Source organism: Carya illinoinensis, chromosome 3, assembly GCF_018687715.1.
Source record: "Carya illinoinensis cultivar Pawnee chromosome 3, C.illinoinensisPawnee_v1, whole genome shotgun sequence".
Taxonomy (NCBI): Eukaryota; Viridiplantae; Streptophyta; class Magnoliopsida; order Fagales; family Juglandaceae; genus Carya; species Carya illinoinensis.
The window spans coordinates 9,975,365-10,001,455 of NC_056754.1; the positions used below are offsets into that span (position 1 = coordinate 9,975,365).

Genomic DNA, 26,091 nt, shown 5'->3' on the forward strand with positions numbered 1-26,091 from the left:
TGTGACAAATATTAGATGAATTAAAAATTAGTCCTGACGGTCAAGTACAATTGAGAATGTCATGAGTAATTTGCTATTTGCGACCTCGCAGTTTTTTTAGCTGCGAATATGATTTGGTATTTACGACATTGTTAGTTGTTTATTTGCTACGAATGACAAAATACTTGCGACTAAAATTAGATAAGAGCATAAACATTCACGGCGGGACAATTCGGGTCGCAAAAAGGAGATATCGCAGTAAAATCAAGTGACGTAAATACTCATTTGCGTCTGTAAAATGGGACGCAAATATCATTCTAAAATCGTCCGTCCATTGGCGACAAAGATGGATCGACGCTATAAATGTCACTTACGGCGCAAATTAAACATTTACGGTTAGAAAAGTGGACGCTAATAAAGCAATATTCAGATGAAAAATGACTTTTTGCGTCTATGATGGAAGCTAGTTTGGGGCGATCAAAATGGACGCGAATAAAGTAACGTTTTGCGATTAATCATTCGTGCGCCGCGTCAACTCTTTTGAGACGAAGTACTACCGACCACGTTGCGGCGAAACACAGTGGACACTAAAAATTATTAGCGGGGAAATATGTGTCTATTGCTGCGATAAAAAACGACGCAAAAAGTAAAAAATGTTGTAGTGTCTCAAGTACATTAGGGAAAATAATTAATTACTATTACCTATAAGGTTTGAACTTATCTCAAACGAGTCATAGTGCATGATTAACTAAAATATATATTGGCAATTAGGGGTAATCTTGCATGTTATCAAAGTGGTCCATTCATCTATTATATGTTATATTATAAATTGGTTAACTAAATTTTACATCTTTTCATCAGCTTGAGTGATGATTTAATATTCTTTAGAAAATTTTAGATAGAAAATGCTCTTAGTATCGCGCGCGTCAAGATCCCAATTATGTAAGGACACAAGTCAGCTCATGAGCCTAGTCGACATTTAAAAAAAATTAAAAATTAAAAATACCCTATCAAGATGCCACGTCAACAAAATATAACTTAAATAACTACAGAAAAAAAAAACTAAAATCTATTAAAATTTGAATTTCTTGATTATCAATTATATAAACTTTTTGGATATTATATATAGATCATTTAATTGTTTCATAGACAAATGATATTTGAAGAAGCCATATTCCATTTCGATCGACTGATTTTCTTTTTCTTTTTGGATGAAGAAGTACTCTGTCCGCAAGTGGTATAGATTATATACGTCAAGCATTAATGCTGCGCAGTGCCGTAATATTGCAGTACGACTGTTTATGATTATATATGCGAATTAAATAAGTTGCATATATGTGGAATGAAAAAGAATCAAAATCAAGTTGTGTTTCAAATAGTGTTTTACTGCATGCATGGTAGTAAATCCTCATGATACTCGATAATATTAATTAAATTACATATTTAATTAAAATAACATATATTTGATTGATCTAGAATATGAAGAGATCAGAGAAAAGAACAGTCTCAAATCCAAACGTTTGATTTAGTTCCGGTTCTAAATTTATGTGGTCAAATTATCAGTATAAATGAATTTTCTTTAATATAAAGAAACTGATCGAGGCGACCAGCATGCAAAGATGGAATTAATATCATGTGTTGAATAATGAAGAAAATATAACTATAATATCATGTGTTGAATCATGAGTTTGGGTTTAAAAGACCAAAAAGAAAAAAGCTAGCCTTCACATTTACGCAGAATCGCTGACCATATCGCATGCACATTTTAATTAAGTCTTGAACAAATAAGTAAATACACCTTTAACCTTCCAAATATAATAAGAAATGATCACTTGGGACTAGTTATTCTTGTCGCAAATGGTTAATTTCGAAACGTTTTTCTTCGTCATAGAATTATATATAATTCCATATATATTGGAACCGGCCCGCGCGGCCCCTTATGGAATTCTTGAGGGTTTCTTAATTTTTCTACCAATTCACGTGCTACCCAACCAATTAATTAAGATACTCAACCGGCCAAGCTTGAGTTTAGAAACATTATTCCTTTCACATGCTTTGCCAGTTCATTTCATTTCATTAATGCATGTTAATTTGCATTGGCACCAATTATGTGGAACACTGCGCGCGTGTGAACAATTTTAATATGCAAGTCAAGGTCGGACTTGCAATTAAAACACTCTTAAAGCGTCTCTTATAAAGGATGGGAAAGGTGAAGAAAAAGTTGATAGATGTGCTAATCTTATCTTTCTTGATGCGTCAAAAGTCATTTGCATGATCATCTAATTAATTATATTATATTTTGATTTAACCATGTGGTACACGGGAGCAGTACCGAACGATAATATTGGGCCTCATGGCACCGATTGCCGACAAATGTTGGTAAGCCGAATCATGTGAACGTACGTAAATGGGAAGGAATTTGTTCTGTTAAAAAGTAAAAGTAAAGCTAGGCTACACGACGAACTTTTAATTCACATCGGTCCGCATGTTGTGGCCACATTAATTTACCTTAGTCTAGACGTCGTTGCTCGTGCCTATGAAGAGATAATACCAAAAAAATCTAACCGTTTGATTAGAATTCATTTTAAAAAAACTTTTGTGAGCTATATAAATACGAGAAATATTATATATAGTTATTTTTATATATTTTTTATACAGTTTATTGATGTAATTAATTGTATTAATTATTTAATACACAATAAATCACGTTAATAGAATGTACAAAATAATACGTAAAAGTAATTTCACATAAAATTTTTATATACATATATATATAGATAAGTAGTCATAAATATTTATTGTGATGATGCAATAAATAAATAGTTATGATATTATAAAGTAAGTTCATGATCACTTTATATATCTTTATAATTTTTATATTTAAATTAATCTAAAATTTGTTGAATAATGTTAAAAAACTGATTCGATTGATTTTAGAAAATCACGGCCTCTAAATTCATGAGGTATCCAATTCTTTTAGGTCAATATATAACAAAAAATTAAGAGGAAAAAGGTGGAATCCTGTCACGAAATTTATGAGCTGGGACGGCAAACATCACCCAACCCCCACCTAGAAGATATTATTCCACTAGATCTGATGCTGGATTAAGCTTCTTCAGTACTAGTGCTACTAGGGGAAGTAATCTCGCCAACAAGAAGATCATGCGTAGGGAGAGTACTGCAGAGCGAGAAGGTAGATCGAGCTTCAATGTGGCAAAAAAGCCTGCCTCATAAAATATCATCTACATCGGACAATGATGAAGCAAATACTGGTAATAATAAGAAGATTATTCGTAGGGACACTGAACGACAAAGAAGGCAGAAAATGGTCATTCTTAATGCATCACTTAGATCGCTGCTGCCTGTTGAAATGATTAAGGTCAGGAACCTCTCTCTCTCTCTCTCTCTCTCTCTCTCCATTTTCTTCCTTTGAACGTCACATATTTAATTTCACTAGGATCCTATTGATCATCATATAAAGAAATGGTGATCGACCTGGCCTTTATTCTTGACTCACGCAATTACGTACAACTTTATGGTTTTGTTGGTGGGGATTTTAATTTAGGGAAAGCGTTCGTTATCGGATCACATGAGCGAGGCCGTGAATTATATAAAATACCTAAAGAATAAGATCGAAGAACTGAGTGTCAGGAGTAATAAGCTTAAGGAGTTATCTGATTTTAGTCATGTTCTCGGTCTTGGATGTCAAAGATCGGATAATAATCTTCCGAACCGTGTTATGGTCCACCCTTTTTGGGATGGAGTGGAGATTGTCATAACTAGCAATGTCAATGAGGACGGTTTGCTTCTGTCAGAGGTGCTCGAAATCTTGCTCGAAGAAGCGCTTAGTGTAGTCACCTGTGGTTCCACTAAAGCAAATGAAAGGTTAATTTACACCATTAAGGCAAAGGTATGTTGGGTTGATAATTCACTTATTTCTAGGTTTAGGGTTTACATGATGAAGATTATGAAATATATATCCAACAGAACTCTTTATCTGCAATTGTCTAATTTGAATCACAGGTCAATGATTTTGGATGCGGCCTTGATCTACAAGGGTTGCAACGGAAATTGAATGCACTCGTCATGTCATCTACGCGCTGAGAAGCATTCACTCGATCTGAATCCTAAACGTGGTTAATTTTTATATATATATATATATATATATATATGTCACTGGAAGATCTGGTTTTTCGGAGGAGATTTTGGGACTTGCTTATAAGTCCCCGTTGTTTGTTGGTTATCAATGATTTCGTCTCTCCCCCACGCATCCTGGGTTTTGATGCATTTGTTGCATTATCTGTACTGGTATATATATTTGTGTCTTTGTATAGTTTTTTCTTCTCAATATATATAAATTTATATATATGTATATATTCTCTGTTTTTTGTTTACGAGAAATTTCTATGGATCGGAATGAGAAAAGTTTAATCTCTTTTACTACTACTCTTTCAAAAATTGTTTCTAAAAGAAACACTTCAGCTTCATGTATGCAATCCATTAGATAGTTAGCAATTCTTAGCATCATTAACTAAAATTTCGACAGCTCGGCATAGAGTGTGAGCGCTGTTTTGTCTTGGTCATATATAGAAGATAAACTATATTGGAAACTCAAATCATACATTGATCATGTGGGTATTCAACTGATGGTAAGTTGATATTGCTTGGGGTGGTCTTATTTTGGAACATAGACCAGCTCCAAGTATGGAGTAGTACAAACAAACTAAAAAATAATTGACTTTTTGTGTCGTCTAAATTCATCGCAAAAAACACAAAACGCATCATGATTATTTTTTAGTGACATGTTTTATGTTTTTTACTATGAATTAATTTAGACGATGCAAAAAACTATTTTTCTTGTAGAAGGTTTATTGGTTCAATATTGTACAAGTCATGAATACATGAGTTCTATATATATAATTACCTTTCTAATACAAAAAGGTTAATTAATATTGCTGCATTTAGATTCTTTTCAGATAATAATTTCAACGTCTGGATGTTGAAAACTCTAATAGGATTTCATTTATTTTGCATTTGCAAGACAAGTTATTTCCATAAATATTAGACCAAGTCCCATTAGGCATATACGGATCCTCATCAAATCCAATGGTTGATAATTATCTTATTAGTTTTTATATGATTAAAGTATGTGGCCAAACTCTAATATATATATATATATATATATATAGTTCTTGCTTTTTGTTAATCTATATATGATACATGTTTTCCGGCTCTTACGGCCGGCCAGCTTGATGTAGTGTATATATTCTCTTTTCCTAGTTTTTCATTCGAGGGAATATGCATGTGAACTTGCGGATCTTAATTACTGAACTCGTATTCTTGTACTGATCATGATTTTGGCCTTGAAACTGGAAAGATATTAATGGATTATGAATGTCGTGATATAAAACTACATGAGTCGCTGACTATATATTATGATCATCTGTAGTATTATATTATGATTAATTTATCATGCCATTCATGAACTAGAAGCATGCAGATCAGGCTGGGATCTGGCTAATTTTATCCCTTTTGTTGAGGGGGGGTGGGTTCTGATCTTACGATTTAATTATGAATCTATATTGATGGATGTCGTTAATTTGTTTCCTCGCTTGGCTTTGGAATTTTCTATAGAATTTTTAAAGGGGCTAAATCTTTTAAATTTGTTAGTTATACAATTCATTAAGAAAGCACCAGTTTTAAGTAAAGAATATTAGATGTCTATATGATTGATGATCCCATGCAGTTCGACATCAAATCTCTTTAACTATTATGGACTATAGAGTCATTAATCTACGTACTTTATTGTCTACTTCCCAAAATATGAACTGTCTGCTACCTTCGATCTGGCATTGGTCAAATTACTGTTATGAGTGGAGACAAAATAGTGAACGGTGAGCCATGCACCGTTTGCTCTTTTGTTTTATAAGGCACCCATCCACCATTTGTTTTCTTAGTTTATTAGGCACACACTCAACCCACTCTCCGTAATTGATGCAGCAAATTGCTGCACCGAAAGTGGGTTGCTCTCCTATAAATAGGAGAGCTTAATTGTGCAGAAGATAGAGCCAAGTGAAGTGTGTGCGGAAGAAAGAAGAGAGAAAGAAAGTGAGTGAGCAGAGAGAGAGTTTACAAAAGAGAGGTTTTTTGTAAAAATAATTTCATAGTGAAATTACAGCAGCTGTGGACGTAGGCAATTGCCGAACCACGTTAAATTTCATCCCTCCTTTATTTAGAATCGTCTCTGTGTCAGACAGCTCCCAACAATTACCCCTTGTAATGATATAGAACCTCATAGTACTAGTACTGCTATCTGATCTACATAATTAGTTCAAATATTGCTTTTAGGATCTGTTGGTTTTTTTGCTTTAATGGCTTTTCCTTGTCAAGTGAAGTAACAATATTCATTCTTGGCAGTTGGCAATTAACAGTACTTGATTACTATATATCTTTCATCTTTGTGCTTAGCAAGCAGCAGCTTTCGATCTTATTAACCGATGCATGGATGTTTGCACAGATCACGCATGCATGTTCTATCTCTTTCTCCGTTTCGAAAGCAACCCGAGAATTTAAATTACCACGCTGCATATATATTCTTTTACAGTACTGATCTTTTATGGCGTGCATGCATGCTGGGCAGTGGCTGTAGCAATAAAGAAATTAAGTTGATTAGCCACTTATTAAAGTGCGTCAATCAGGTTTTTACTCTGCACTTTCGTTTCCTGTTTCTTTTCCTGTCTTTCTCAATTAGCTGGATAAAGTATCCACGTTTTGTACATGACAAACCACGCATGCAAATTCCCGGTCAAGGGTGGTCAATTTGATATTTTAGTTCTCGTGATAATTTAGATGGGATCAGCGAAACAAAGGTTGTAAGTTCGAAGAAGTATCTTGCCTTGCTTCGGCCATGCTCCAACACGAGTAGTACTGAGTGTACGTGAGAGATGCTAGTGGCGCCTACTATGTTTCCTAATTTATATCACTCACTTTGCACACTTGCAAAACCAGCTCGTTTCGGACCTAAGGCTAAAATTTTGAATGAGGCTTTTTTTTTTTTTTAAACAAAATTCAATAAATTTATTTTTATTTTTACATTACATTTTTATTTAAAAATAACACCTATAGTTTTGTAAAGTAAAATTGCTGATTAAGATTTTATACCATCTTTTCAACTGATAACTAACTTTCTTAGAAAATTTTTTATTTAAAAAGGATTTTATTAAATCTAGTTTTACAATATGTGCTTTAGACTTTTAGGGCCTGTTAAGGAACACAACTCTTTTTAGGTATTCTCAAATTCAATTTTTTCTCTCTCATTTCTCAAAATCTAATAAAATATCTTAATTTAAACTATTTCACTCCTATTCACAGATATTTTGATATATTCTTGGTATTCAAACAAGCCCTAAAAGTAATTATAATCATTATTATCAATAAAGCTCTATAAACAACCTATACATTTGGGAAAAAGTGGGCCCTTGCCTCTTCAAAGGATTATACAAAAATTTTATGAACACTCACAAATTAGATTTTGTTATTTATGATTTTTACATTATATACTAAATTACTAATAACAAAAAAGAAGTGTATTCTTAGAATGAGAGTAACTGAAATAATTATTATGTGGGATACTTTTAAAACTAATAATGATATAATATCTATTTAAAACTTTTGATGTTCTTTCATTGAATTAATTAATTTTTTTAATTAGGTATTTTTTTTCTTTTTAAAAAATTATAATATTTAAATTATTTTTTTTGGACCTTCTTCTACTAGGGACCTTAGGCAATTGCCTAAATTGTCTAATGGAAGAGCCGGCCTGCCCACTTGATGTGGCACCACACAGGGCTTATTAAAAACACAAACACAAAAAGTAGAGGCAACCTAAAGTTTTAGTTTCCATTTTTTTATATTTTCGAGTGTTGTTTTGTTTTGACATATATATATATATATATATATATATATACTAGGGAACGTAACGTCCTTCAGACGTTTGCCTGGTGGGGCATAAATTTGGTTCTTAATCAAAGAGAATGATGAAAATAAAAATTGTATAACTTGACATTATGTTGATAAAATAAATATTAATAAAAGAAATCTAAAAATTTTTGTTAGATCAAAAAATCATTAAGCGTTAAATGTTGTGGAGGTATGCAATAGAAGTTTAAAGAATTTTGGTTAGTCAACTTGTTATATCGTTTTGTAGAGTATAACAAGTACTACTACAATATTGGTATATAAATTTTTATAGATATCTATTTGCATTTTTTTTAACACGTAAAAGAAATTTAAAAAAACTCAACACTGGAAATATATATGTGATGCAATGGGTCACAGTTCAAACAGATCAATATTTAGTCAATTAATTTGTGGATATATTTACTCAATTCAAACAGATCAATGTTTAGTTTGATAATCATTTAGAGGCTCGCATAACCAGTCAATATCATTCCTAACACCTATACTGGTCTCAGAAACGAATAAGAGAGCTACTTTTGAATTGTAACAAAAACAATTTTAAAATTTGAGAACAATTAAATGGAAGCTACCTTTTACATATGACTTTTAATGATAAACCAGTTTCTTCAAACCCAGTTGCACTAAAAAAATTCAACAAAAGCATGCTAAGATAGTAAAAACAAACTTTTTTATTGATGAGATTAAAAAAAAAATGTTTAGTTTGTTTGACGCATGTTCACACCATGAATATACAACTCTAAATTACCATGCATAAAAAAAACTCAGATCTATCTGAAAATTATTTCCCATTATTCAAACTACAGCGCCCAACAACACTAATACAAAACCTTATGCTTTATTATAACCGTATTTGTCTATATTGACCAACAGAGATCTCAAACCAAAGCCACGACCTCCAGTGCCAACTCAAGTGTATGTAGTCACTTCTGGAGAGACAGACACTGATGTCCCAAGAACATATAGAGCAAATGTCATTCCTGATATATTTTGAAGACCACTATATTGTTAAGCTTAGTTAAGATTGATTGGATATGCATGATTAATTGCATATTTATATGGATCAATATTTATGTTCATAATAAGGATATGAAACTAACTGGTACAATCTTTCTTTCCAGGAATCGTAATCTTCTCTGAGGTGGAGGCAAATGATTCTGGAGTTTTGAATTCAGCACATATCATCATTGCTAGACAATCAATGCATCCATGTTGTGCTTTGGAAACTAAGGGGAGAAAATACTTACAGCCATTACTTGCATAGAGATAAGAGTAACCAGTAGAAAAATATGGAAAAAAAAAAAGTAATCAGGCATGTAGTTTCATCCCCATTCAGTGAAGGCCATAGGAGCATGGTTTCTAGCGTCTTCCTAATTTTGAACACGAAAGGATGGGTAACTGAATCTCTGCCTCTGATCTACAATGCAGAAAAAACCTTTACATTAGCTGTGGCATAATTATTATTGATGACGCTTTGGATCAAAGTAATCAAGAAAAGCAGTACTTCATGATCACATTAAAATATATTGATATCATAAGATTATTACCATAAGGGAAGTGCAAACTGAAAACAAACAAACTTTTATCTTCAGTATATCCTGAGAGCTGCTACATGCTCTAACTCGGTGCAAAGAATTGGAAATAGAACCTAACAAATCAAAAGGCAGAGTCAAAAAGTATTTGAACATGAAAATGAGAAGACACGCAATTAAAACTACAAGCAGAAATGAGAAACCAATAATTGCTTCCAGAAAGTAAAACCAACACCAATTACATCAATTCAGAAACTTTTAAAAAAGAAAAAAGAAAAAAGAAAAAAAAACATAATCAAATAATCAAACAGTCTCAAACATAAGCCAAATAAGATGCACTAATAACAAGGTTGGGCACAATTGTTGATACTTGGGGGTGAATGCGACCACAAAGCTCAGCAGCAAGTTTTCGTATATCATCAAATTCAAACTTATGAAATGCCATAAAATAAAAAACTGAAGAAATAAGTACATTTCATTAAGTATACTGAAACAACTGAGGTTATAATTCATGTGAATCAACCTGTTTAGAAGGAGAGTAGCAGCACTGTCATGATTGTTGATATCTTGATCCCCTGGAATTTTTTCAAATAACAAGCAAAGATTTTACAAGTGAACTGTAACTAAAAAATTTGTAAAATGAGAAGCTTCAATTGGGATTTAGAGAACATTCAAGGAGGAGATGAATGAAATTATTAGATCTGAAATATCATCTGTTAAATACAATTAGTATTTCAGATTCATATTACGATTTTGTAAGAAGTGTGCATTATTAAAGGAGAAATAAAATGGAACACATAGAAGATCTACCAGAAGATAGAAATACAAATATGAATATTTGTGAAGTATTATTTTATTATCTCAAAGCAAAATTACAGAAATTTGAGGCTCTTCGCCTCAATCTTTAAACGCTCTTGCTCTTCAAAAATCTGCATGCCTTTCCTATCTAAAGGAGTAGCCACTCGAAAAGAAGATTTAAGCAAAGATTTTAAATCTCTATTATCTCGCTTTAGTGCTTCTATCTTCATGTTGGACTCCAGAAGAAGCCGCTGAAGGATAGAAATATTCTCGTGGAGTTTGTCAACCCCACCAGTCCTGGATTGTAGTCGCCAAGAATATGCGACAATGGTTAATGAGTATCGGGTGTCGAGACTCACAAGCTCGTAGATAATTTCATCATCTGACTTATTAGTCAGATCATTATTGGATTGCATTATAGTACCTACGGAAGAAGCAGAAACAACTGGTGAACGAGGTGCAGAATACCTCATATATTGGTAATGAGAAGATTGATGAGCCATTGCAAAATGAGAAAGCAGAAAGAGATTGCAGAGTAAGAATGTAGACTGATTTCAAAAAAGTGAAGAAGATGAGATGCGAAAAAAGATGAACTGAATAATTCTTTTATAGAGAAAATTATGACGAATCATCTCTCGTGAAGTATTTCTCTACAAGAGACAAGAGCGATGTAGTATCATGGCTGCGGCGCCTGACAACTACAGAAGAGCAATATAGTGTCATAGCTATGCGGCGCCTGACAGTTACAGAAGACCTGTAAAAATCCTACGGATCAAAGTTGTCTAGTCTAAAACAGAGGACCACTGCTTTTGTTATTAGAGAGAGAGAGAGAGAGAGAGAGAGAGAGAGAGAGAGGTTAACGGCTTAATTTTGATAAATTCTCTACTAACTATGGTATTTACAAGAACATTTAAAGTATATCGCTTATGTTTTTCTAAGGCAATTGAGAGTTTATCACTAAAATCGAAGATCTTAGACATGGGTACGGCTGAAAAAATCACAGGAGGTCGAATCCGCACCGTTTTTTACTAGAAAACCCTCCAAAGAGAACAAAAAAGAGAAACCCAAAGAAGACAACGGCCAAAATCTCTTTGTACAGAGCTTTAGGCCAGGAGTTCATGAGAGTAACAAAACTACCAGGACATGAAAACCCTATGAGATAGGGTAAAAAAAAGTAGAGAAAAGAAGTGAGAGGAAAGAGAAGGTGAGGAGCGAAATGATAGGAGTCGGGGTGGGTCAATGGGGAATACTTTTATGAGTTTGCTATATACAAGCACAGTCGCGTACTAATCTGTGTACCAATACTGATTCATTCATACTTCAAATTTAAATTAACACTGTTTTCAATAAAATCCACTTTTTGATCAATCACATCACATTGGTGTACAGATTAGTGCACAATTATGCTTGTAACTATATTTTTCTTACTTTTATTTCGTTAGAGGAATGTGAGAGGTTTGTGTACGTGACAATACACACAAGAGAAACCCACATGCAATATATTTGTGCTGAGAAATAGATTCTGTCCCACCAAATGAAAACCAGTCGTCCTTAAAACGGTTTTCGGTTTTGTTTTTTTGTGAATTACGACTTGTTTGGATGCTCGACTAAGTCTGTCTTCGACCTGTTACATTGTTAGATTAACTACTCTACTCGTAACACCATCAACATGATATAACATCATATTTAATACATTATGCTACCCGTTCATTATATTTTCTGAAATTGTCTATCTTTATTTTTTAAAACTAACAAATAGAATAGTACTTAGCTGTATTATTTTTAGTTTTTTAATAGTAGTATATTTCCTTCAGAAAAAAAAAAAAAACAAAGCTCGTGGCCGGAGCAAAACATGTGATCACTTAAATAAGATGGCCTGGGGCATATGAAAAGTCTTATGGCTTTTTGTGGCATTGGTTCATTATTTATTTTTTTAGTTATTTATTTTTTTTAAATAATAATAATTAAGCCTTAGATTTGATAAATTCAATACGTTTGACACAGACAAAGCCAAAAATACTACTTCAGTATTTTATATTTTAATTGCATTTTTTTATTAGTTAATTAATTAATTTCGGAATCACAAAATGTAAAATTGGAATTCAGTGCAAACAGGCGAGACCCACCGATATTAATAAATAATTATTCTCTAAATTATTGCTTGGTCCTGGGCCCCAGCCCCCTTTTTTTTTCACAGGCTCCAAAAACGTGCAAGAATAGCGTATCATTATTCCAACCCACGCAACATATTCCATGCACAATTGCACACACATATCCACGTCCTCGTGAAATATTGTGGAGACTTTTGAGTCTTTCTGTTGACTTTTTGGCATGGTGAGGCATCTAAGAAAATGTTTGCTCGTGGATAGAGGTGATGTCGATTAGCCCCACTTCGCACTGTGTAAGTAACAATAGATAATACTATGAGAGAGCCTTTCTTTTCTAATGACGTCTCTCATATCGCTCCCAATAGTATTTCGGTAGGGTCCGGCATGCATGTGCATTTTTGTTGTGGAAAAAAAGTTTAAAATCCTACTGTTTAAGTTCAACAAGATATTTAGTAAAACAAAATAACAAATTTAATGACTGAACCTTGTGTACTTTGTGTTGGTATTCCCGAGTGACCCTTTAATATTAGGCCCCGCCTCTAAAGAAAAGAGAATTAAAAAATAAATTCACCAACTCCAAGCGACTCTCACCCACTAACCCATCCAAAATCACCATTAATCAATCATTCAATTACACTATTGGTATTTAGTCTTGACAAAAAAAATATAAAAACATTAATTATGATTGATTAAAGATGATAAAATCCTGAGTAAAGAATTGCAAAAATAAAAAAATGAAAAATGAAAGTTGTGCTTGAACTTCAAGGTTAAAGAAAGAAAAAGAGAGGAAAGTCGACAAAAACATAACTGACAGCAATTTCCATTAAGGAGAGATGGATTAGGTATTATTATTAATAATAATGGAGTAGGTATTGAGTCTCGATTCTCACGGCAGATTCTTTCCCGACAGCCTCACCCATTTTCTCACCAAATCTAGCTACTCTGCCACTAAAAGTTCTCCACACTCTCGAATGTCACCATCTCTTTTGTCTCAACTCTCACCCGAAATCATGTGCATAATTTATTTTATCTCACCAAATCTAACTACTCTCCTACTAAAAGTCTCCACACTCTCCAGGTGTCCCACGATTAGCTATTGAGAAAGATGAATGAAATGACTTTTTGTAAGGAAATAATTAAAAGTTTGATAAAATAAATAATAAATAAAGGTATGATTAAAAAATAATTTTTTTTTGTCTGACTTCCCTCTCCTTTTCTTCCTTATAGTGTTCCTTTCGACCTTCTTCCACATTTTTTTATCTCAGTCTCTCTCTCTCTCAACCTTACAGCTTCAGACTCTCTCTCTCTCTCACTCTCTCTCTCTCTCTCTCTCTCTCTCTCTCTCTCTCTCTCTCTCTCATATCGCTCCCAATAGTATTTCGGTAGGATCCGGCATGCATGTGCATTTTTGTTGTGGAAGAAAAGTTTAAAACCCTACTGTTTAAGTTCAACAAGATATTTAGTAAGACAAAATAACAAATTTAATGACTGAACCTTGTGTACTTTGTGTTGGTATCCCCCAAGTGGCCCTTTAATATTAGGCCCCACCTCTAAGCAAAAGAGAGTAAAAAAATAAATTCACCAGCTCCAAGCGACTCACCTACTAACCTATCCAAAATCACCATTAATCAATCATTCAATTACACTATTGGTATTTAATAATAATGGAGTAGGTATTGAATCTCGATTTTCAATATTCAATTCAACACGCCAATCAGTTTTGGATTCTTTCCGACAGCCTCACCCATTTCCTCACCAAATCTAACTACTCTCTCACTAAAAGTCTGCACACTATCCGGGTGTCCCACGATTAAGAATGATGAATGAAAGGACCTTTTGTAAGAAAATAATTAAAAGTTTGATAAAATAAATAATAAATAAAGGTATGATTAAAAAATAATAAATGAAGTTAATGGTACTGCCATTCTATGGCGAAATATTTCTCTGCTTTATTGCACTCATTATTGATCTGAAAATAACGGAAAGTTAAAAACATTGAAAACATCATCAAAACAGCATGAGATTAGTAATAGTCATCATTGGCAATTTCATATCATACTGCCTCTTGATCCTTGGGTGGGATTGAATCAACAGACTTCCTATAATCCACAATGGAGTTGAGCAGATCTCTTCTTGCTTGTGCTCTTGCTGCTTCATCTTTATAACGATTTTCTATTGGATCTACCAACTATTAAAAACAAAGAGCGAGTCAAGTAAGGGGGAGAAAATATGAAGACAAACTAATGAATTTAGAAAATATATTTAGATAAAAATGTTGTGGAGGATCATGTTCATCTAAGGTAAAGATACTTTGGATTCTCCTCTTTCCCTCCTGACTTAGAGCCACAATCTATCTATCTATGATTAATTATCATAGACCAGAGAGTGTCAAATAACCGACAAATTAATAGTTATAAAAAAATTTGCGATATTTGAAAATAGGAATTGAATTAGCTTATCCGAGAGACCTAATAGAGTACTTTGGACTATGTTTTTAGAGTGAAAATGTATTATTATTTCTTATATATATGAAATTATTATTTAATTTTTCGTTTCGACTTTTCAAGAGAAACACAAATTTTATAAAATAACAATCGAGCTGGTGACACCTTACCTGTTGCTGGGCCTAAATCCATGGGTTTGTACGAGTTGCCCTTCCTCCATCGACAGACCCACCTTTCTTCTGAAACTGCTCTGGATGTTGTCTTCGCTTGGGTTGCTGAGAAATTTTAGCTTGTCCTCCCCAATTCGGAGAGCATTGTTGCGTCGGAACATGCTGTTTCGGTCTAGAGAACTATAAAAAGTACCAAAAAAAATACAAATTAACTCGCAACAAAAAGTCTAAAAAGATCATGTATACAGCTAAAAACTAGAAATTTTTAAAAATAGCACGAAGTTGATCATCAGTGAGAGCTTGGTTTGAGTTTAACCTAACATTTGGTTTGAATGGCATGCTTCGAAGTCCTTCATCTAGGTATTTGGGCATCTTGCAATTGCTTAGGTTCATCTTCTCCAACCTTCCAACAACATCGTAGCTACCATCCGAAAAGGGCCGGTCTTCTCCAAAGATGAGAGGAGTAGGTGGTGGCGATGGTTCTTGAGATGGACCAACTGGGCTTCCAAGGTTAGAGCCCAGTGATGACCAGAGCGTTGATTGTGGCGAATCAGCCAAACCCCATGTCTGAAACACCAATAAAATTAATACACAAAAAATACTCGCCATGCACAATGAAAAAAAAAAAAAAACAGAATCTTGAACTGTGTTTGACAAAAATAAAACTTGTGCTTGAATCTGACGACACTGAGCTCGTCTCCAGAGAGCGGTCGCCAGAGGCAAAGCCTGAGACCCAAATTTCTGCTCCTAAAAATCAAACTTGCCCATCGCATCAAAATTATACAATTTTTATCATTCTTCAAGTAACAAAAAACACAAAAATGAAAGAAAATAGAAGAAGACTAAGAAGAAAGCGGCCGTGGAGGAGGTAAAAGTTGATGCAGATCTTGTGAAGAGGAATAAATGAAGAGAGAGAGAGAGAGAGAGAGAGAGAGAGAGAGAGAGAGAGAGAGAGAGAGAGAGAGAGAGAGAGAGAGAGAGGTTTGTAAGAAATGGGTGGGAGCTGAAGAAGAAGTAAAAAATCATAAATGTAAAAGGAATAAAACATCTGTCGGCAAAACATGTGCATAATTAGAGAGATTTGCTTACAATTAATAGAATGATGTTAATATATTTGCTAATGATTTCATTGGGTTAGTGGGTGAGAGTCGGAGTGGGTGAGATGATGATAATATATATTATATAATATTTCATCTAAAATAGTAACGTAGTGGGATGATAATAATAATAATATCTATTAGATTTCTAACAATACAGAGACATTCCATACATCTCGCAAGTCCAATGAAAAAAATATTGACATTTAAATTTTAATCCGATTGCATTTTATCAGACAAAGTGATAAGCTTTAATTGTAAAAAGACATTAAAATCAAGTTGGCGAATCAAAATGACACCAAGGACAACAAACTGGACAATAAAATTAAAGGACAAAACTGGAAATAAAACAGGAAAAGCTAAATCACTTGGTGGGAATGGAGAAAGACCAAAATAACTGTCGGTAGAATAAAAGTAAAATGCAAATCACCGTAATTGTCAAATAAAGCTAAGGACAAAATTGGAAATAAAAATGTTAAACGAAAATATTGTTCTTAAGCGATTCGCATTTTATATATTAGTATAGATATGTATTAATAAGTCACGTCTGTTATGCCACGTGAAGAGAACAAAGTGAGTGGTAGAAAATAAGGGACAAAATTACTGTAATAATATGTTTGGTTTACCTCTCCATTTGGACTAGTATAAGAGGTTCGTTAATTTTAATTATGACGTATCTTAAATATTCTTGTTTAGCTAGGGGATCCGGAGGTGGATGAAACGTGCGTACGTTTAGGAATTCTAATTAAGTTTTAGCTAGCTCTTTTAATTGTCTCGAGCATTAGTATTTTTTTTTGGAGGGGGGGGGGGGGGGGGGGGGATTCAAACAGGTATAGTTACCTTAAGAACTTTGATTCCTTTCGCCGAGGGAGCTGTGTACGTAGAAATTAGTTTATTAATGAAAGGTATTAATCAATCCAGTTTCATAACATGATTTTTTTTGGTAAGTTGTCATGATATGTGTGAAAATAAATTAACCTGATTCTATAGTTAGTTTGGCATGATCAGGATCACACGTGATCTAGGGGGTTTGGGTCCTTGGGATACCATGATCATACATAGATTATTGCATTAAGTGGAAGTATGTACGTATGGGTGATCAGTAGGGTAGAACTACTGTTCTTCAATTGGTGTGGTTGATCATAATTAAGGTTCTAAATTAATAGTTATTCTTGAGGGGAATATGGGCCTTCCTATCAATGGTACTGTTTTCGGCCTATTACATGCATCGTTGACTTAGCTGGGCCTGCGTATACGTTCTATTGGTCCAAACGAAGATCAATAAGGGACAAATAAATAAATAAATAAGGGACTTTTTATTTTTTATTTTTATTTTTTGCTTTTCAATACAAATTAATACTACTGCTGTAATCCATCATGTAACGTTCTAAAATTCATATCAAACAATTTATAATGGTAGAGTATTCAACAAATCACTTCATTTTTTTAATCTTCCAATATAAATAGTCTTAGCTATTACATCCCTCTTGTTTCTCGCTCACGTGGTAATTCCCTTTGCCTTTGAATGGTCTTCTCTCTTCTTCTTCTTCTTCTTTTTCTAGAGAGAAAAAAAAAAAAAAAAAATCATTAATGAATTGGGTACAGCTAATAATTACCATGCATGCATGACGGATTAGCTATATATAAATTTAAAAATCCCAAAACATGAAGGTGTCACTGTCTATTGAACATGATGTATATTAATTGTAAATATAATATTACTACCTAATTACGACTTATAATATAAGCGATTATAATAATCCTTAAGAATGTCTAATAAAAACATGATTTCCAATGGAAAAATATAGATTACAAGAAAAACAGAAAACAAGAACTAGAATACATAAACTTCAGGGACTCTTAGGGACAGCCTAAGTTTGTTAATGACATTAAATAAAAAAAATTCCTTGACTTAAAAGGTTGCCTTTTGTCTCCACCGTAAGTCTCCTTCCTTTTGCTTTGAAGTGTCCGATATAATTGCTTTCTTCTTGCATAATCAGCCAGTTCTTTTCTTCAATCCTCACTCCCTATATACCGTTGCAGTACTACATCGATTCTATTTGTCATATATTGTGTACAAAGATGATCTGCAGATGCTTTTGTTGCATCTCCAAAGAAGAGCAACCGCAGATCGGGTACCGTAAAAACATAAACGATATATATATATATATATTCTTAAACTGTTGGTTTCTTCAATAACTAGTTAAGTTTATTATCTTGTTATTTTTAGTGTAAGCACTAATAGGGATTATCCATGGGAAATGTACTCTCTCAAAGAGCTACTTCATGCAACGAACAACTTCCATCAGGATAATAAGATTGGCGAAGGCGAGTTCGGAAGTGTTTATTGGGGTCGAAAATTAACGGGGGTAATGTGGTTATCAAATTGGATATGTCCAAGGCATATGATAGAGTGGATTGGAATCTCTTACTTCATGTTATGGATGCTTTTGGGTTTTCTCCGCAAGTTTGTGATTTGATTAAGGCTTGTATTTCTCTGCCTTGGTACTCGATCATGATGAATGGCACTCCTCTGGGGTTTTTTAAAGGTTCTCGTGGCCTTCGGCAAGGAGATCCTTTATCTCCTTATTTGTTTATCATTATGCAGGAGGTGCTTTCGCGTCTTCTTAGACGCTATTTTGATCATGGTAAAATTGAGCAGTTTTCTCAAGCTAGGAGTACTCCGCTTGTTTCGCATCTCATGTATGCTGATGATATTGTTATATTTACAAATGGTGGTAAAAGGTCTATGAGAGGATTGACTCAAATGTTAAAGCTTTATGAGAATTGGTCGGGCCAAGCCCTTAGTAAGGAAAAAAGTGTGATCTATTTCTCTAAGCGCATTCCGGCTCTCCGTAAAAGATGGATTCTTCAAATGACTGGTTTTTCAGAGGGTTTTTTTCCTTTTAAGTACTTGGGGGTCTCTATTGTGACTGGTAGGTTGAAGGCTTCTGATTTAGATGATTTACTTGGGAAAGTTAAAAGGAAAATTGCTGGGTGGAAAATGAAACTGCTTTCGGCTGGGGGTAGAACTATTCTCTTGAGGCATGTTTTGTCGAGTATGGCTACTCATTGGCTTGCGGTTCTACATGTTCCTAATGTGGTCTTGGTAGCGTTGAATAGACTTCTAAGTTCTTTCTTCTGGGGTAATACTGCGGGTAAAGGTAAGCGTAAATGGGTTACTTGGAGACATATTTGTAAACCCATTCAGGAAGGTGGGATTGGTCTCCGTGATTTTGGTGATATTCAGAAAGCTCTACATATGAAATTTGCCTGGAAATTGCTTCTGGGAAACTCTTTATGGGCGGACTTTTTCAGAGGAAAATATGTGCGAGGTAAGCATTTATCTCTTGTGGATTCTAATAAAGGTACGCGATTTTGGAAGGTGATTGCTACAAGTATCCCAAATATTTTAAATAATTCTCAGTGGCTGGTGAAAGATGGTAATGTTTCCTTTTGGTATGATACTTGGGATGATGATGGTCCTCTGCGTGACCATTATCCGGTTATTGATAAACCTCTTCTGAAAATTAAAGAGTGTCGTATTGATAATGGGTGGGATATTCCTCTTTTGGAAAGGCTTGTGGGTAATCAGAAAGCTACAGAGTTGGTGAATTTTTTCTCCACTCGTAAGGAAGGGCAAGATGTCCTCGTTTGGAAAAATGATATTGCTGGCAATTTTAACACTAAGTCTGCTTGGGATTGTATAAGGATAAGGGCGCCTGTTTTACTTTGGGCTCATTGGATCTGGCATGCTATTCTCTCTAAAAAAATTTCTATTATGATGTGGAAAGCTACTAATAATTGTTTGGCAATGGATGGGAAGATCAGGTTGGTGGGTATCCCCATCGTCTCTAAATGCAATTGTTGTTCCGTGGGTCATCTTGAGGATCTTAATCATATTTTGTGTACAGGTGAGTTTGCAATCCAAATTTGGCGCTTGGCTGCGATTCATTTGGGTGTGCACATGGGTTTTTTTAATACTTGGCAGGAGCAGGTCAATTTTTGGTTTCGCCGTGTTGGTAACTCTTCTTATACTCGTATTATTTTTGGTCTTATTCCATCTATAGTTTCTTGGAAACTCTGGGCTAGACGTTGCAAAGCTAGACTTGAGGGGAAGGACGACACCTCTGAATCGGTTTGGAGCAGTATTAAATATTGGATTTGTCATCTTATTAAAGGGTTTATAAAACAGTTGAGATTGGCTAAACAAGATGGTGATATTTTGCGGAGGTTAGATATTCCGGTCCCTCCTTCTCCACCTAAGAAGGTGACTATGGTGAAATGGATTAAGCCTCAGCAGGGTTGGGTGAAGCTTAATACTGATGGTAGTAGCTTGGGTAACCCGGGTCAGTCTGGTGCTGGGGGTGTTATTCGAGATACCAGTGGTCATTTGTGTATAGCTTACTCCATGGATTTAGGTCAGGGTTCCAATAATTATGCTGAATTGAAAGGCTTATTGGAAGGTGTGAGGAGGTGCTGTCGGTATGGTTTTTTACAGGTTTATATCGAGGTTGATTCTCAAATTCTAGTCAACTGGGTTACTAAGGGTGCCTATAATATTTGGTATCTTGAGGATTTTTGGGATGAACTTCGTGCGTGCCTTGCATGCTTGGATTATAGACTAACTCATGTTTTTCGTGAAGGTAATGCTATGGCTGATTTTCTGGCTAAGCAGGGAGCTGGGGGCCTTACTCGGGATTGGTTTGATGAGAAGGAAGACTTGCCTAGCCAGTTGCGCAGTCTCATTCGTATGGATAGAATTGGCTTACCATATTTGAGGCTTTCAAAATGAGGTATGCTTTTGTAATCAGTTGTTGGTTTCTTTAGTTGGTTTTGATTTTTTGATTCCTGGGTTTTGGGTTTTTATGTAACCCCCCGCATTGGGTTGTAACCACGGTTTTTCTCTGCTATAAGTGAGGGTTTTTTAATAAAATTGGGAATGGGTCACTCATGGACAGGTAGGTCATCTCTTTTTAAAAAAAATAAAATAAAATAAAATAAAATAAAAGTAACGGCGTTGAGGTACTAATGATGTCTACTTTCATTGTATTTATAAATATTTACGTTTCTGAAGCGCTAAATTGTATGTAAGCAAGATTTGGTGTGGTTGATCATGCAAAAGTAAAACAATTACAGGGTATCCTTTTGGAATTTTCACGAAAATTAATGAAGTACTGCCCAGATTAATTTATCTTACAGGTTGCTGTAAAACGATTAAAAACAATAAGTGCAAAGACAGAGATGGAGTTTGCTGGGGAAGTTGAAATTCTTGGAAGGGTGAGGCATAAGAATCTCTTGGGTTTGAGGGGGTTTTATGCTGGTGGGGATGAGAGGCTGATTGTCTATGATTACATGCCTAATCATAGCTTGGTCACCTCGCTGAAGATTGTCTGCTAGATTGGCCTCGGAGGATGAGCATAGCCATGGGATCAGCAGAAGGTTTAGCGTGAGTATTAATTAACCTGAGTACTAATACTTCTTTTTTTTTGTACTTTATCTGATCTTGAAAATGAATGTTTTTTATTTTGAAAGAAAAATTATAAAGACAACCTATATATAAATTATATGTACGTACGCGCGTACGTATATTGTATGTGTAATTATACTAAAAACCAAACTCTATTGATGTATTAAATTAGCCAAAAATTAACTGTTCAAAGTACTTAAATTTGTAATATTTATGCTTCGTTTCAATATTGTTAAGGTACTTGCACCACGAGTCCAGTCCTCATATAATTCACCGAGACATAAAGGCAAGTAATGTCCTCTTAGACGCTGAGTTTGAAGCAAAAGTTGCTGATTTGGTTTTGCAAAGCTAATACCGGACAGTGTTAGTCATCTGACTACTAGAGTACTGAAGGGAAGTCTAGGATATCTAGCTCCTGAATACGCCATGTGGGGAAAGGTTTCCGAGAGCTGTGATGTCTATAGCTTTGGCATTTTATTGTTAGAGATTATCAGTGCGAAAAAGCCATTAGAAAAACTCCCAGGTGGTGTCAAGCGTGATATTTTGCAATGGGCGACGCCATATGTCCAAAAGGGTGCTCTAAATCATATTGCTGACCCAAGGATGAAGGGCAAGTTTGATAGAGAACAACTAAACTCGGCTGTCATGATTGCATTGAGATGCACAGATCGCAGCCCAGAAAAAAAGCCTAGCATGATACAGGTGGTGGAGTTGCTCAAGGGTGTTGTTGGGAGGACTAAACAAGAGGTATATTATGAGGATGACATAGCTTACAAAGACAATGAAGAAAAGAACAAGATTGATACCAATATTTATGAAGACTTTGGATTTTGGAGTGGACCATCTGATGATGTGGGAACCACATGGGTTAAGCCGAAAATTAAATGAGATGATCATATTCTAATTTAACTTTTGTGAAATTTAAAATGCATATTAATTTCAGCATGAGTATTATATATATATACATATATGTAGCCAAGCAATTAATGCGACAGACAGTATGTATGACTTGGTCTTCCGATTTATAAGGTACACATTGAAGAACAAGAGGTACTACGGTACATTTTCTTCTTTTTCTTTTCCTATTTGATCTATGTGCTACAACAAAAGCAGCTTTTTACCATAGTTGAGAGTTGTCAGAAAAGGCTACCATTAAGTCGCAACAACATTTATGCCACCAAATTACATTCGTGGGAGGTTGGTGGCATATAATAAGTGGGGAATATTATTTTGTCACGGTTAAAAAATTTCGTAGAAATAGACTGATATTTACCACGAAGTGAGTTCGTAGGAAAATTAGTATGGTGTGGTGGCAAACGCTATTTGGATTTCTTTAACTGTGGTAACTTAAATTATTTTGCCACACTTACGCTAGGTCGGGATATATATGTTTCCCACGCGACCGTTCATGGAAAATATGGTGGCAAAAAGATATATGTAATTATATCTTCTGGTTACAGTTACATAATTCCGACCAACTTTGTGGTGCCTATTATGGCACAACTTGGGTTGTGATTGTGAAACTCCACCTTTTTCCACCACATGGTTTGATTGGTAATAGATGTTTAGTGTCGGAACGAGTAGTCGGAAAAGGGTATGTGCTATGTTTACAATCGTGGGACATAATATGGCAAACAATTTATCCCCATTGGATGCTGTAATGACAAATATTTGTTTCGGACAACTAGTTCTGGTGGCAATATATTAATACCCATTCTCTAGTGTTTTAGCAAAATATTATTGCCCGCCACTTGGATTTATTGGAAATAAGTCCATTCCATTTAACCAATTAGTCGGGAAAATGCTACATCCATACACTATGGTGGTGGGAAAAGGTTTCATGTGGTGGAAACTAGGCATTTCCACCCCAATCAAAACTCGTGGCTATTGATTATTATCCATCTGGTCTGTTGTACAAGTAAATCTTATCACATCAATTTTCCTAGTGGGAAAAACATAGTCGTATCCTTTTTTGCCATCCCTTCAAAGTGGTGGCAAAATCGAGTATTTGATAACCTACTTTTCTAGACGAAATGGGAATATGGGAATAACCTGTTTGCCATATTGAATATATAAATTTTACAGTTCATAATAACCATCACTTATTATGAAAACCCCATTCACAATGTTCCTGTTACCCCATTCAGAATCCAAGTATTTGGCAATTTCTTAGAAAGAAATACATACAAATGATACACTTATCATTGACTTCCATAATAACCTGTCAATATACTATATATGAGCACATTCCCAAGATATACAAGAAATGCAAACATCCATAGAGACACAAAAGGAGGCATGCAATCTCCTAACTCAATTACAGTACCAAATGTGACGTCAACCTGAAACCTTAATGTGTATTCATCACATTAAGAATTCAAGGCCATGAAACCTACGGTTTTCATTACAACTGATATTCCAAGTACATGAGGGAATTATATCTACTGGCAATTTAATGAGTCTTTGAAGGATGGGATGAAGGACATGTACATGGATTAGAAAGCATTAATCTGATCTGCGTTTCAATTTGTCATCAAGTCTACATGAGCTCAAAGGCCTGTTGCTCCAAAAATGCTGGATTTCTGTTGTTTCCTGAAAATGAAATAGATAAGCTTTCTACTGTCAAACAGTATTATATATACTGCATGCATATTTCATGACATTTTTTTTCAGAATCTACATAAACAAATATTCTCGTTTCCCATATACATTATGAAAGCCTGCATCATTTATATATTCTCCCCATTCATACACAGATTGTTTTTGTGTATCATCTACCTATATTTTTTCATGAATGGTTGTCCAATATTATTAAGTTGATATTCCCATACAACTGCCCACTATATGACCATTATTAGCATTACAATTATGCTAATAGTGTATATACTGCAGTTGAATATTCTGCAGTATATGCAGCTGCTATATCCAAATATTTACCAATCTGTTTAGCTGTATATCAATCATAAGTTTAAACCAATATTACTTAACACAGTTTGGGAATTAGAGTTATGTACTACGTGCAGGAAAACTGGTCTATAATACCAACACATTTATAGGTATTCCCAACTACCATCCCTCAGATATTAGGATATGCAAGTATATCCTTATTTGTTTAGCTGATCAAACAAATTGAAAGGTCATCCCTAGGTTGCACCAATTTCAACTTCCTCTTCCCATAATTACTGATTACACTTTTTCCCCACAACCCAACTCTGAAATGTAGTGATTTCTCCCCACCCATAGGTTTTGTTCCCAATAATTATGACATACTGAATTAGTTGGCATAACTACTGGGTATTACAGAAACAGTAAACTGGTTTCTAAGACATTATAGCCTCACATGTCCTATGAGTACTTCATTAGGGTATGATCTGTAAACTGTCCAAGCACCATTTTCCACCTAGAAACTGATGACTCCATTTAATGTAAATTTAGGAAAATGTTTACTGAGTTTCCTTATAACCCACACTGTTTCATGAATTGTAAAACCTGAGTTAACATTGATCATTTCTATTTTCCGAGACATTAAGATGTTATCTATTGATTTATGGTGTCCCTTCCAGGACTCTTGCTTTTTGTTAAATAATCTCCAACTATTAAGATAACCATATAGTAAAATTAGGCTGAATCCCAAGAAATTACCATTCATCTGAAAATGTGTTAGAGCATGAACCATCCTCCTGCTCTACCATCTACAATCCATGAGGCTGAAATCCCTGCCTATCATCACTGCTATTGACCCTGTAATTTGGAATGGAAGGGACAACCAATCAGCATATATATATATATATATATATTCTGTTTTCCCTCCATTTATGCAAAGCAAAGAAAATGGATTACCTTTTGTACCATATTTGTTTCAGAACTGAACCCTTATACATATAGACAAAATACCAAGCAAGTCAAAAAGTTTACCCATCATCTTACCTTTCCTGTAACTATGTTATAAGATAGCCAGCCTAACTAGTATGTTACAGACCAAAATAACATTACCTACGGATAGCTGGGAATTTAAGGTGTTACATTAATGTGTTCTAAACTCTCCACAAAAAATGTCCCGCCACAAAATAATCACTCCACAAAAAACTTATTCATTAAAACCAGCTATTCATCCAGCTCTATGAGACTCAGTACCAGAGGGTAAATCAGTGTTCCGATAGCTCATCAATAGCTTCTCATGCTCTGAAAAATTCCTCCTCAATTCTACAATATCAGCCAGCATTCCATCAAGTTTGCTTTTGTACATTTCAGCATCACTCTTGTTCCTTTGATTCTCCTCCGAGAGACGAATGAAAGCTCTACTCTTCTGCATTGAAGGAAATGGTTCTGGAATCACCATGTGCCCCATACCAGACGTGTATCCAGATTTGTTGCCCAAGACTTCTTTGAAGATGGTGGAAGCTGCTTCTTCAAGATCCTCGTCTGACTCTTTCTCAGCTAACCTCTCCATCATTAAATTCTATTAATGGCATGGTAAGAAGGAAACTTAGCAGCAATTGACACCTAATTTTGCTAA

General features: G+C 34.6%; 1 protein-coding gene and 1 pseudogene across 1 annotated transcript; both read left to right on the top strand.

Moving 5' to 3' along the window:
• Positions 1 to 3,002: 3,002 nt before the first annotated feature.
• LOC122305605 (transcription factor bHLH36-like) lies at positions 3,003 to 4,422 on the top strand. Its single transcript, XM_043118194.1, has 3 exons — positions 3,003 to 3,358; positions 3,545 to 3,889; positions 4,003 to 4,422. The coding sequence occupies exons 1-3, from the start codon at positions 3,188 to 3,190 to the stop codon at positions 4,081 to 4,083; spliced, it is 597 nt and encodes a 198-aa protein (XP_042974128.1). The 5' UTR covers positions 3,003 to 3,187; the 3' UTR covers positions 4,084 to 4,422.
• Positions 4,423 to 18,187: 13,765 nt separating this feature from the next.
• On the top strand, positions 18,188 to 22,463 carry LOC122304455 (annotated as a pseudogene).
• The last annotated feature ends 3,628 nt before the right edge of the window (positions 22,464 to 26,091 follow it).